The 13,729-nt window shown below is 34.8% G+C and overlaps 1 protein-coding gene across 11 annotated transcripts in view; it reads left to right on the plus strand.

Moving 5' to 3' along the window:
* VPS13B (vacuolar protein sorting 13 homolog B) overlaps positions 1 to 13,729 on the plus strand; it is a 980,186-nt gene that overhangs the window by 262,403 nt on the left and 704,054 nt on the right. The window contains exon 17 of one of the 11 annotated variants that reach the window (XM_053558621.1): positions 10,226 to 10,443. The exons of the other annotated variants lie outside the window; for them this stretch is intronic. Within the exon in view, the coding sequence (XP_053414596.1) occupies positions 10,226 to 10,278 (53 nt within the window). The 3' untranslated portion in view covers positions 10,279 to 10,443. Of the gene's footprint in view, positions 1 to 10,225; positions 10,444 to 13,729 lie in introns of those variants that run through there. 11 annotated transcript variants of the gene reach the window in all.

Genomic DNA, 13,729 nt, shown 5'->3' on the forward strand with positions numbered 1-13,729 from the left:
GATTAAAGGTAGATGACCATTGTCTTCTTGCTTGGAAAGTTTCATTAGAGAAGTCTGCGGTCAATCTGATGGATTTGCCCCTGTAGGTCAACTGGCGCTTACTCCTGGCAGCTTGCAGAATCTTTTCTTTGGTCTTGACTTTGGACAGGTTCATCACAATGTGTCTTGGAGAAGCTCGGTTAGAGTTGAGGCGACCTGGGGTCCGATATCCCTCTGAAAGCAGTGTGTCAGAATCTTTGGTGATATTTGGGAAATTTTCTTTTATAATATTCTCTAGTATGGCTTCCATTCCTCTTTGGCATTCTTCTTCCCCTTCTGGAATTCCTATAACTCGTATGTTGGAACGCTTCATAAAGTCCCATAATTCTGACAGTGAACGTTCTGCTTTCTCTCTCTTCTTTTCTGCCTCTTTTACTGTCTGAGTTATCTCAAGAACTTTGTCTTCTAACTCTGAAATTCTTTCTTCTGCATGGTCTAACCTATTGCTGATGCTTTCCATTGCATCTTTAAGTTCCCTAATTGACTGTTTCAGTTCCTTCAGCTCTGCTATATCCTTTTTATATTCTTCATATCGTTCATCTCTTATTTGATTCTGTTTTTGAATTTCCTTTTGGTTATTTTCCACTTTATTAACAGTTTCCTTCATTGTTTCCATCATTTCCTTCATTGTTTTCAACATGTGTATTCTAAATTCCCTTTCTGTCATTCCTAACATTTCTGTATAGGTGGAATCCTCTGCAGTAGCTACCTCATGGTCCCTTGTCGGGGTAGTTCTGGACTGGTTCTTCATGTTGCCTGGAGTTTTCTGCTGATTCTTCCTCATGGGTGATTTCTTTTATCTGTTTACTTGCCCTAATTATCCTTTCAATTCCTCTTGCTCTTTAAGTTCTTGTGCCTGTGGACTAAGGGTTACAGGACCAGAAGGGTGAGAAGGTTTAAGAGCAAAAAAGCGATGAAAGAAATGAGGACCGAGTGATAAGAAAAAAAAAAAAAAATGAAAAAAAAGAAAAATAGAGAAAGGAGAGTGATTGGGTGAAAGGAATATTGACAAAAAGAAGAGAGGCACAGAAAGAGGGAGACAGAGCAATATAGGTGTACAGTAGGGTACTTTGATACAACCTTAAAAAAAAAAAAAAACACCTTCTGGGGGTGCCAAGTGGGGTGGTTCCCTTGAGGTCAGCAGCTCTTTGCTAACCTGATCAGACACAGTACCCCACCTCCACCAAGTAGAGAGGAAAGACAAAAATGCTATAGATCAAACCAAAACAAGCAAACAGAAAACCTTACGGGATAAAATTGGCTGGAAAAACCAAATAATAGTGGTAGAAACACTAACAAAAATGAAGTTCTGATTATTGAAATAGGCAGCAATGGGAAATTATAATTAAACTAGAAAAATTGAGAAAGAAAAAGGATCTGTATGGAAAAGGTTGAACTTAAAAAACAAAACAACAATCTAGAACGTCAAAATAAACAAAAAAAAACAACCAAACCAAAAAAAAAAAAACCAAACAAACAAATAAAAAAAAACACACACGCAACCAAAAACAGAGCAGTATGTATATGGAATTGAATATTGTCTGGGCAACACGTGGTCTTCTGGGGTATGAGATGTTAATCACAGTTCTGATACGACTGGAGGCTGCTAGTTTCTCGAACCCCAGCAGGTAGACACCCTAAATCTCTCTTCAGCCCACTTAAAAGGCACTTTGAACTTGTTCACTTACTGAGCAGAAGCTTTCTCAGGGAAGTGCTTGTTGCTGGAATCACTGCTGAAGTGGCTATCCACTTACCCTGTGTGTCAAAACTGGTCTCCCTCTGCCCCCGAGGGTTAGGGCTGCAAGGCGGCTCAGACCCCGCCCTTAGGCTACTTGGTCGCTGGGTTACCAGCTCCCACCCAATTCCAGCTCTGCGACCCTGAGGGCGGAGCTTGCCAGGGCAGATCGCTCACAATGTCTGCCTGTGACCCAGAGCCAAACTCTATTAGCTCCGTCTGGCTCAGCGGCTCAGACTGGGGCCCTAGACAAAGGCCAAAGTTCTCCGCACTCCCGCTCAGGCTCTCCCCAAGGCAGTTCAGCTGAGTGCCAAGTCCAAAGACACCAAAACAGTTCACAGGTAAGGCCTTTCTGGTTTGCAGTCTCGCTGCTACTGAACTTACAGTTGCGGGCGGGTTTAGGCGGATTGAACACACGTGACCACTTGCCGGTTTTCCACTGTTTTAGTCCTCCTCTTGGGGTCCAGAAGTCTCTCGCTGACTCCCTGTATCCTCTCAGGGGTGATGATAGGCAGATCCCACCAGCCAGAGATGCCTGGAGTCCTATATCCCCAGACTCACGGTGCCCAGATGCAAGGAAGCTGTTACTCGGCTGCCATCTTGCTCCACCCTCCACCTTACAAAATTCTTAATGGCCTCTATTTTATCTTTTTTAAACTTAAGAATGGCCAAACTCCTTACAAAACTCTTAATGGCCCACATTTCTCCAGGATTCCACCTCAGCTCTATTGCTACTGAACTTCTATATCTCCTATAGATAGTCATGGTTCCTTCTTTAAGTTAGTGGGTCATTCTTTTTCATTGCTTAGACTACACTAATTCACTTTACCCTTACCCCTTTTTCTGGTTTACTTCTCTTTATCCTTTAGTATCATTTCTCTAGATCAGGATATGGGACTCTCTCTCTGTAATTTCAAAGCATTCTATACTTCTACTACCTTAGTACTTATTATATCTAATTATATATCTAAAATTGTTTTATCTAATTGTCCATTTCTATAAGTTAGTATAAGGTAGTTTTTGTGGGAAAAGATAGTGTCTTTGGTTAGTAAGCACAAAAGAAATACATTTTGAATGAATAGATTCCTGTTTAATATTTGCTGGTTTTTAAATTTGGGAAGCACTTAATAAATGTTTGAAAATTTCCTCTTTTTTTTTGAGAGAGAGAGCCTTAAGCTGTCGCCCTGGATAGAGTGCCGTGGCATTATATTTCACAACAACCTCCAGCTCAGGCTCAAGCGATTCGCTTGCCTCAGTTTCTCTATTTTTAGTAGAGACAGGGTCTCGCTTTTGCTCAGGCTGGTCTCGAACTTGTGAGCTCAAGCAATCCACCCACCTCAGCCTCCCAGAGTGCTAGGATTACAGGCATGAGACACTGCACCCAGCCTGAAAATTTCTTCTTAACTTAGGCTGGTGGGGCTAAGAACAAGTGGCTATGAGGTAATAAGGTGAAAGATAATGATGCTTGAGTTCAGTTTTGAATGATGAATTAATCTGGACCTTGTTGCTGGTAAAAACAGATTAAATTTTGGTAGAACTTTCCCTGTATATATTTTAGCATTGTTTTCGTAGAATGAAAAAGAAATTTCATTCTACCAAAAAATTTCATTCTGTGGCTCCTGGCCTATAATCCTAGCACTTTGGGAGGCCAACATGGGAGGATTGTTTATGGCCAGGAGTTTAAGATCAGCCTGAGCAAGAGCATGGCCCTGACTCTACAAAAAATAGAAAAATTAGCCAGGCATGGTGATGTGTGTCTCTAGTCCCAGCTACTTGGGAGGCCTAGACAAGAGGATCATTTGAGACCAGGAGTTTGAGGTTGCAATGAACTGTGATGATGCCATTGCACTTTACCCAGGTGACTATGTGAGACTGTCTCATGAAAGGAAGGAAGGAAAGGAGCAGGAAGGAAGGGAGGAGGGGAGGAAGGGAAAAGAAAAGAAAGATTGAAAAAGTTGGATGTTAAAAACCTATACTGATAAAAATTAAAAATTCATAAAATTGAAATGTGCAGATACTTCATTTCAATATTGACAGTTGTTGGCAAATTTATTATCTTTTTTCATTTCATAGTAAAAGAGCTAAAACAATTATTCTTAAACACTAACATTAACTGGGCGTTAAAAAATGAATAGCATTATTTATAAAACATAGAATATTCCATATGTTGGCATTTTGGTGTTTTATAATTATTTAACCTAGTGAATAAGATTAGATTATCCTTCTAGTAAAAGGTAGATCTAAAAATGTAAAACTCTTTTTTAAAAGACAGATATAGCTATTTTTATGGAAAACTTGTATTTAGAATTTATAAACATATCCTCTCCCCTACAACAAATTCTGCTCAGAGAGGGAAGGTATTTATTTAGCTTACCCAAACAACATGAGTCAGTTTCTCAAGCTTCATCTGCATAAGAATAACCAGGTTTGGGGGTGGTCCATGCCAAAATGTTGGTTCTGGGACCAGTTCTGTTAAGGTGAGGCTCTTAGATCTGACTTTTAATAAGTATCCTCGGTGATTTTGATGTTCTTGACTGACCTTTACTCTCCTGGCCATTAATTGGCAGGGTAAAAATGTTCTGTATAAATCTCAAGTTGTTTTGGACAAATTATATCCATTCTGATGTGATTTTGAGTACTCTTTGAGTATGTTGAGTGGGATATTATTTATTTGAATGTATGAAATTTCACATGTGAATTGACAAATCAAACCTTCACCTTGTGGGTACTTAATATTGCAGAATAAACTGTTTTATGAGTGATTTTGTCCTTTATGGTCTGTGGAAAAATAAACTTCAACAATATTATTTTAACGTTTGAAATGTTCCAAAGTTTGAATAATCTTTAATAATTAGCACTTATTGTGCAGTTTACTTTGGCAATTCTGGTATTTCTCAAACACCTCATTTCTGATAGTTAGGTATATCTTAATATCTGTGGTAAACTATTTGTTTTAAAAAATGGTCAATTAAAAATTTTGAAATAGAGTAGTACATTCTCTTATCTGACTTTGTGAGGCAATAACTTTCTGGGTTTTTTTTTTTTTTTTTTGCAGTTTTTGGCTTGGGGCTGGGCTTAAACCTGCCACCTCCTGCATATGGGGCTGGCACCCTACTCCTTTGATTCACAGGCGCTGCCCACAATAACTTTCTTTTTCATCTCAGTTATCTTCTATGTTGCTTGTAAAAAATACAAAAGTCAGGCAGACTTTATTTTTTTACCTTTTTTTCTGTTTTAGCCTTTTTTTAAATTTACTTTTTGTTATTGTTGTTCCAGTTTGGCCCGGGCCAGGTTTGAACTCACCACCCTCTGTATATGGGGCTGGCACTCTACTCACTGAGCCACAGTTGCCACCCATGTTTTTTTACTTAAAAAATTTTTTATTGCAGTAAAGTAATACATATTATTCTAATATGTAAAGCAATGTATGGATATGCAAATAAATATTTTCGAAAAGCTAACCTTTCATGCCTCCTTTCCCCACTTCATTTTCTCTGTGCTTATATAAACATATGTGGGTTTGTATTGAGCTGTGCATATTTCAGTAAAATAATATGCATATTTTGGAACTGTTTTATGTTAAGACAATGTTATAGTTATTGGTCCAGTGTAATACAATACATAAAACTTGTTCTTGTTAATTGCTGTGTTCTATTTCATAACATCATAGTATTATTATTTGTTTAGTGATACCCTGTTAATAAACAGTTGAGACATTTCCCCCTTTTTCCCATTACTCATAATGGTGCACTAGTTAACTTTGCATGTAAATCTTCTATGTATTTATTTTCTTTCTGTAAGTTTGATTAAAAATGTGGGATTGTTGTTCAAAAAGAATGTGTATGTCAGCTTAATGAATTTGCTTTGTGAAATATATAACATTCTATATACCTTTTTATAATAAAAGTAGAGTATAGAACATTGGGATTATTGGAAAACACATAGAATAAAATAAAAAGCATCTATAAACCCACTACCAAAGCATATTCAGTGTGATATCAATTTGGAACTTACATTTCCAATTGTTTTTAATTATCTGCTTCTTTATAATTCACTATATCATTGTGTAATAAACCCCTAAGGTTTATTTTTACCTCACAAGGAAGATTTTGCAGAGTAATTTCAAATTCCTAATTTGTTAAGTATTCTTTCTTTTAAGGCCCTTAAGTTTTAAGTATAGATTTGTCTTTGTTCCTGTTTCTTTTGCTTACAGAGAACAACTGAAAACTTCTAATACAATATATAATATAATCTAGAAAATGCAACGTTAAAGGAAAAAAGAAAAATAACTCTGAAGTAGGACTGTGAATACTTGAGTAACTCATAGTTGTTTTACATTTACTAATATTTGGAAATATTAGTGCAAACTGTGTTCTGTGTTGTTTTAGTGGAAACATTAGTGGAAACTGTGGAAACTGTTGTTTAGTGGAAACATTAGTGGAAACTGTGTTCATAAGTTGTTTTACATTTACTAATATTTGGAAATATTAGTGGAAACTGTGTTCTGTGAGGTCAAGGGGTCTTACTATGAGATGGGGGTCTTACTGTGGCACCACCTGGCTTCCACCTGATTAGTCATGGGATTTTGTCTAAGTTCCTTGACCTCACAGAACACAGTTTCCACTAATATTTCCAAATATGGATAATAATAATTTATTATTTTGAGAGAGTTAGTGATTTGCAATGGAATAAAAGGAAGTAAACATCCTAAAAATAGCCTGTTACATAGGTTTATTCTGTGTCTTAAAATCAGAAATAATTTCAAAATTATTGAAAATCTTTCTGATTCAATGTCAGAAAGTTTCTTTGTATTCCCTTGCCGTCAGTCTTGGTCATCAACCCCACAGGCAGTTCATGTTCTGATTTCTGTCACCGTAGGTTAGTTTTTCCCATTCTTGATGTTCATGTAAATGGAAATATACAGTCTATACTCTTTTGTGTCTGGTTTCTTTCTCTCAACAGAATATTTATGTCATTCATCATTGTTGTGTGAGTTTAACATATATCCATGCTATGCCATGTAATACTATTTGATATTATATTAGTTATCTGTGAAAATAGGTAGGATAGATTGGTATGTTTTAAGTAAAAAATAAACTGCGGTTGGCTCATTGGTTCCAGTACTTTGGGGAGCTGAGGGAGGAGGATTGTTTGGGGCCAGCACTTCAAGACCAGCCTGAACAGCATCATAAGCTGCATCTCTACAAAAGTATAAAAAAAATGAGCTAGGCATGGTGGCACCCACCTGTAGTCTCACTTACTTGGGAGTCTGAGGTAGGATGATCGCTTTAGGCTAAGAGTTTGAAATCAGGTGGGGCAATATAGTAAGACACCATCTCTAAAAAATAAATAAATAAATAAAAAAATTAGGCATGGTGGGTGTGTAGTCCTAGCCACTCAGGAGGCTTAGATGGAAGGATTGCTTGAGCTCAGGAGTTTAAGGTTGTAGTGAACTAAGTTGCTAACTAATATTTGTAGCATCATTTTTCCTTTCTTTTTAAAGAGAAGGATGTGTGCATTCATGTATGTGTATATGTTATTAATAGTTGGATATGTAGACAGGCAGGTAAGTAGGTAGAGAGATGGTTTTGTTTGGAAAAATTGAGAAAGAATCATGTAAAACAACTATGAGTTGTTACCTCTTGGAAAAACAGGGTTTGAGTAAGGTGGATAATGGACTATGTGAGGCCCAGTTATTTATAAACTTTTAAAAAGCCATGTAATTATGGGAGAGTTTTGTCTTTTATGTTTTGTGTTTTTCAAATGGGAGAGGGAGAGACATTCCTCCAGCAAATAAATAATTACTTTTTTATCCCCCTGCTCTGTTCCTTACTTTATTCTATGACCTCCTGAAAAGTCTTTCTAATTGTGTGGGAAATGTAGTCTTTTATTTAGCTCTTAGAGTTATGATAATTACTCTTAACCTCTTATAAAGATTAGTATGCCCATTTTGGTTGTGTGTGTGTGCCTGTAGCTGGCTATTTCTGTCTGTTATAACCAACCCTGTTCTCCCCATTCTTAATCCATTTCTTTTTTTTAATTTTATTTAATTTTATTTTTTTATTATTAAATCATAGCTGTGCAATTTTTTTTTATTATTAAATCATAGCTGTGTACATTAATGCGATCATGGGGCACCATACACTGGTTTTATAGACTTTGACATATTTTGATCACACTGGTTAACATAGCCTTCCTGGCATTTTCTTAGTTATTGTGTTAAGACATTTATATTCTATATTTACTAAGTTTCACATGTACCCTTGTAAGATGCACCGCAAGTGTGATCCCACCTATCACCCTCCCTCTGCCCATCCTCTTCCCTCCCTCCTTCTCCCCCTCCCCCTATTCTTAGGTTATAACTGGGTTATAGCTTTCATGTGAAAGCCATAAATTAGTTTCACAGTAGGGCTGAGTACATTGGATACTTTTGCTTCCATTCTTGAGATACTTTACTAAGAAGAATATGTTTCAGCTCCATCCATGTAAACATGAAAGAGGTAAAGTCTCCCATCTTTTTTTAAGGCTGCATAATATTCCATGGTGTACATATACCACAATTTATTAATCTATTCGTGGATCGATGGGCACTTGGGCTTTTTCCATGACTTAGCAATTGTAAATTGGGCTGCAATAAACATTCTGGTACAAATATCTTTGTGATAATGTGATTTTTGGTCTTCTGGGTATATACCTAGTAGAGGAATTATAGGATTGAATGGCAGATCTGTTTTTAGATCTCTACGTGTTCTCCAAACATCTTTCCAAAAGGATTGTATTAATTTGCATTTCCACCAGCAGTGTAGAAATGTTCCCTTTTCTCCACATCCACACCAACATCTCTGGTCTTGGAATTTTGTGATATGGGCTAATCTTACTGGAGTTAGATGATATCTCAAAGTAGTTTTGATTTGCATTTCTCTGATGATTAAAGATGATGAGCATTTTTTCATATGTCTGTAGGCCGTGCACCTGTCTTCTTCTGCGAAGTTTCTCTTCAAGTCCCTTGCCCAGCCTGTGATGGGATCACTTGTTCTTTTTTTGCTTATACGTTTGAGTTCCCTGTGGATTCTGGTTATTAAACCTTTGTCAGAGACATAACCTGCAAATATCTTCTCCCATTCTGAGGGCTGTCTGCTTGCTTTTCTTACCATGTTCTTGGCTGTGCAGAAGCTTTTTAGTTTGATCAGGTCCCAGAAGTGTATTTTTGAAGTTGCTTCAATTGCCTGGGGGTCCTCCTCATAAAATACTCGTCCACACCGATTTCTTCAAGGGTTTTCCCTGCACTCTCTTCTAGTATTTTTATAGTTTCATGTCTTAAGTTTAAATCTTTAATCCAGTGATTGAGATAGACTCTCAATGCATTTCTTTTAAGAGGACTTTTCAAAGTATTAGTTATTAATTAATAAGTATAATAGTATTTTAAAGTAACCAAGGTATGATTTATTTAGGTAAATGAAAAACTTTTCAACATTTGGGAGTGAATATTTTAAACTCCCCAAATAAAAGTTGATCCTTTTGGTGAATGAGGAAAACCTTCAACACTTGGATGTTTAGAAACACAAATAGAATTAGTTTTTTGTATAGATCTAATTTCTAAGGAGTCAGGGAAACCAACTTGAGAAAAATGAAATGCTTTCCTGTTCCTTAATCATCATAGTTTATAATCATATTCATGTAAACTAACATCATTAGTAAATAACAAAATAGTCATATGAAATTGAAACACTGAATTATTAACAGATAGTTAGCAAAAAATAGAAAATACGGTATTTTCAAAAAATATTATTATGATCATGAGGTAGTCACCCTCAAAAGATGGCTACGAGTAGGGCCTAGTGTTAATGCCCTTCTGTGGGCTCCTTCCTCTGAATCTAGGCCTTGTGACTTGCTTTTGACTAACAGATTGTAATGAAAGTTATACCATTTGGTAAGTTATAAGAAATTTTGCAATTTCTGTCTGAGTCACTTGGAATATGAGCTCCGGGAGAAGCCAGCCACCATGTTTGAAGTCCAGTGTACTTGAGACTGCCATGTTGTGAGGAAGCCGAAACTAGCCACATAGAGAGGCTAATGGAAGCAAGGAGCAATAAAGAGGGCTCACTGGCTTTCAGATCTTCCAGTCATGCCAGCCAAGGTTGATACATGTGAATGATTAAACTGTCTTAGATTTCCACCTCTTTTGAGATGATTTCAGTCCCAGCCACCATCTTACTATAGCTACATGACCTAAACCAAAACAAAACTACACAGTTAAGTCTAGGTAATCCACAGAACTATAACAAATAAAAATAGACTCTTGTTTTTACTACTAAGTTTTGGGGTAGTTCTACATAGTGAGAAATAAGTGGAACAGATATTGTTATTTAAAATTTATATCAAATATGTTTAGTCATAGAAATTAAGAACCAAGATATTCTACTAATCCTTACCTTTTTGACTCTTTTCTAGATGGAAGTATTTTTGGCCAAAGGATAATGATAAAATATTTGAGGCAGAAATAAAGAGAGATTCTGAAGTTGAGAATCAAAACTCATCCAGATTCAACCTGAAGCATTTAGGACTACTAGGAAGCTTTAAAGGGCCACGAATCACCCCTTAGGGACCCATCAGTAATATGGGGAAATTCAGGCTGAATTCGAGTATTGCCTATTAACAATTACACAAAACAAAACCAAAAAAAGAGTTAATTTATGGAAATTTAATTAAATAATTATAAACTTTCACTCTTTTTCCCTCATTTATTTCCTCCTTTCCTACTTTACATGGTATTTTGGTGGCTCAATTAAACTTAAGTAGTACTCAATAAGGTTAGACTTCATATAGGAAGGTGGGATGTCTATCAGACTAATGTAATTTATAAGTACCTTTACACATTCCAGATAGAGAGTACATGAATTCCCTGTTGTTAGAGACTAATGTTTCTTGATTACTGTTTGACCTCAAGTTCACTGAAGGTTATTATATTAGACATAATGTATTCAAGCTCATTTTCTAAGTTATCTTTCATGTTTTGTCAACTGCCAGGTGGACTCTGAATATTTTGGGGGAAATGTGGTTAAAGTAGTCCTAATTATCAGCTGCCTGAAGTACTTAGTAGGTATTTAAAAGAATATTAAAAAGGTCACATTTAATTTGATTGTAAGATTTCACATGATTGTAAAGTAATCGTGTCTTGTATTTTCATGTGCTTCCCTAGCTTTTTTATGTCACTTTTGAGAACTAAATATTTAAATAGTATTATTATTATTTTTTTTTACATTCTAATATAGCATACAACTTTAGATAGTTAAATATTGTCTAAGACATATTTGGGACTTATTAGCTTATATTGATAACCTCATCTAAAGTACAGATGAATAGAAAAGTATAATTATAAATATAATGAAATATAGAACTGGTAACTATTTTAAGATATACATACTAATTGTGATTTGTGCATATTATAGCCAAAGCATGTAATTGCAACAGCTTCCAAAAACCAAAAAGGGTTTGAAAATCCTTTTCACATTTTGCGCTAATTGATCACACATTATTTTTACATTTAAAATCACATTATTTTTACATTTAAAACTAAAAAATAATTTTCACTTTTCTCCACCCATTCTAACAAAAACTTAATAGACATTGCTTTAAAATGACACAATCCACTAGTTATTTGGTAAGACTAGCATAATCATAAATTTCCCATCCATGTTTTTTCCAAAAATACTAACCCATATTGTTCTCCCTGGACCTGTGTAGGGATGACTAATTCAACTGCTGAGGTCTCCCTTTATGTGTTTGATGGAACACTTGGCTTGCTGGACTACAGCTGTGTGTTTATGTGCAGTGCACACCTGCAGGGGCCTGACAAATAGCTGTAGTATGCAAAGGATACAAAATTACCCTGGCAGTGCTGCAAATAAGGAAGTTTCTGTTTTGAAGTCCACATGTGTGTGTGCTTCGGATGCCAGCTGGTATATTTATGTTGCATGCACAGATGTAAAACTGCCAACTGATTTTATACCAAATAAAGTGTAATCTTTTTATATGTACTTTGTGTCAAAGTTATGAAGTGCTGTGTAAGAATGTTCTCATGACTTAGGTCTTTTAAAATAAAAACTGCTATTAAAAATACGAACTCATGACATGATTAGGAAATAGGATAGTGACATAGATGGTATTTTTTAACCATTATTCTTGTGTGTAAGAATGTTATTATTGCTATATCATTAAATAAATAAAGTTTTGATTTATTATGATCGTTAATGATACAGATCCACTTTTGTGGCTAGACTCAGTCAGGTCTGTGTTAAATCCAATTTATGAATACTGAAATGTGAAAGACAAATTTATATACTCCTTTAAAGCTTTGGCTTTTCTATGTTTTTAAGCAGACTTAATCATAATAAGTTGAAAGGATAGTACATTTGGGGCGTTTTTACTAATTTGTTCTAAAAGAAATGCCATTATTTATAAATACCAGGGATAATATTCCCCAAGTCTATGGAAATTTTAAAACCAACATAAAAATACGGGAAAAAATTATTCAAAAAGCTTCGCAGGAAGCAATTTTTTGTTTTAACACATCCCTTCTAGCTTAATAAAGAAATGTTTTATTTATTGTGTCCCCTCTAAACTAGAATAATCATTTGTTAGTTAGAAAACTGATCTTCAAATTAATATTTGCAAATTAGACACCTCATATCCGACAATGTTTTAACACATCCCTTCTAGCTTAATAAAGAAATGTTTTATTTATTGTGTCCCCTCTAAACTAGAATAATCATTTGTTAGTTAGAAAACTGATCTTCAAATTAATATTTGCAAATTAGACACCTCATATCCGACAATATTGAGTATATTCATTGTGGTATGCCTATAGATAAGACCTCATATCTATTATTTAACTGCTGACTTGGATTTAAAGTTGCAACTTTTTTCAGTTGTTATTGTTTCATATATTCATTTTCTCTAAGAACTATCATAGCTTATCAGCTAATGGTAATATTTTTAATATATAATTGGTTTCTAATAACTATGCTTCAATTGAACCATTTTCACAAATGTATTTGAACTATGTGTGAACATTAAGAATATTTGGACATTGCACAATGAGAATTGGTTATTATGAATGATTGTATTTGTTTGTGCTGTACCTATAATTTCCTAATGTTCTTTTATTTCATTTTATGTTTTTCTATACAGATTTATAAATATTTGTAAGTAGAGGGAAAGAATTTACATGCTTCTTCAAAATGATATTAATTTTCTTATTAGAAAAATTTAGTATACTCTACAAGCTTGTTCTATAATGTTCTATCTAGTTTTGCATTTGAAACACATTGTCTTTCACATATGTAAATCTAAATATGTTAATTGATTCTTTTCTGATATTGATGCAGATTATACTTCTGATTCAACCTTGAACTTATAGAACTGCTTTTTCACAGTTTCTTAATACATTATATTTTACTAACATTTTTGTATGCCTTCTTAATTGTTCATTATTTTTATTGATAACATCAAATTTATAAATATTTTTTATAATGCCTTTAAAACATTTAAATAGCATTTTACTAGATATGATTTCTTTTCTTCAATAGTAGATGTGGGGCAATTTTGGTTATAAAAGGGATGCATATTTGCTATTATTTCTGGCATAATTTTTCTTGAACATTTTTTGTCATTGGATTTTAGCCAATGTGGGAAAGGCCTGAGCTTTTGGCATTGCCCTTTATCCTTAAAAATGTGGATTTTGACTGAATCAGACATTTTAATTTATGAAGACGATTTGGAAAAAGTTTTATATAGTAAGACAAAAGGTAGAATAGAAATCATATCTCCTAATGGCTGGCTTGAAGGATAAGATGTTTGTGACAAAATGTACAATTAATCATATAGTGAAAGCACATCAAGAAGCCAGAAAATGCCCAAAAAGAACAGCAAAGTACTATGGTAGAGTTAAATGAA

This window comes from Nycticebus coucang, chromosome 13 (genome assembly GCF_027406575.1).
Source record: "Nycticebus coucang isolate mNycCou1 chromosome 13, mNycCou1.pri, whole genome shotgun sequence".
Taxonomy (NCBI): Eukaryota; Metazoa; Chordata; class Mammalia; order Primates; family Lorisidae; genus Nycticebus; species Nycticebus coucang.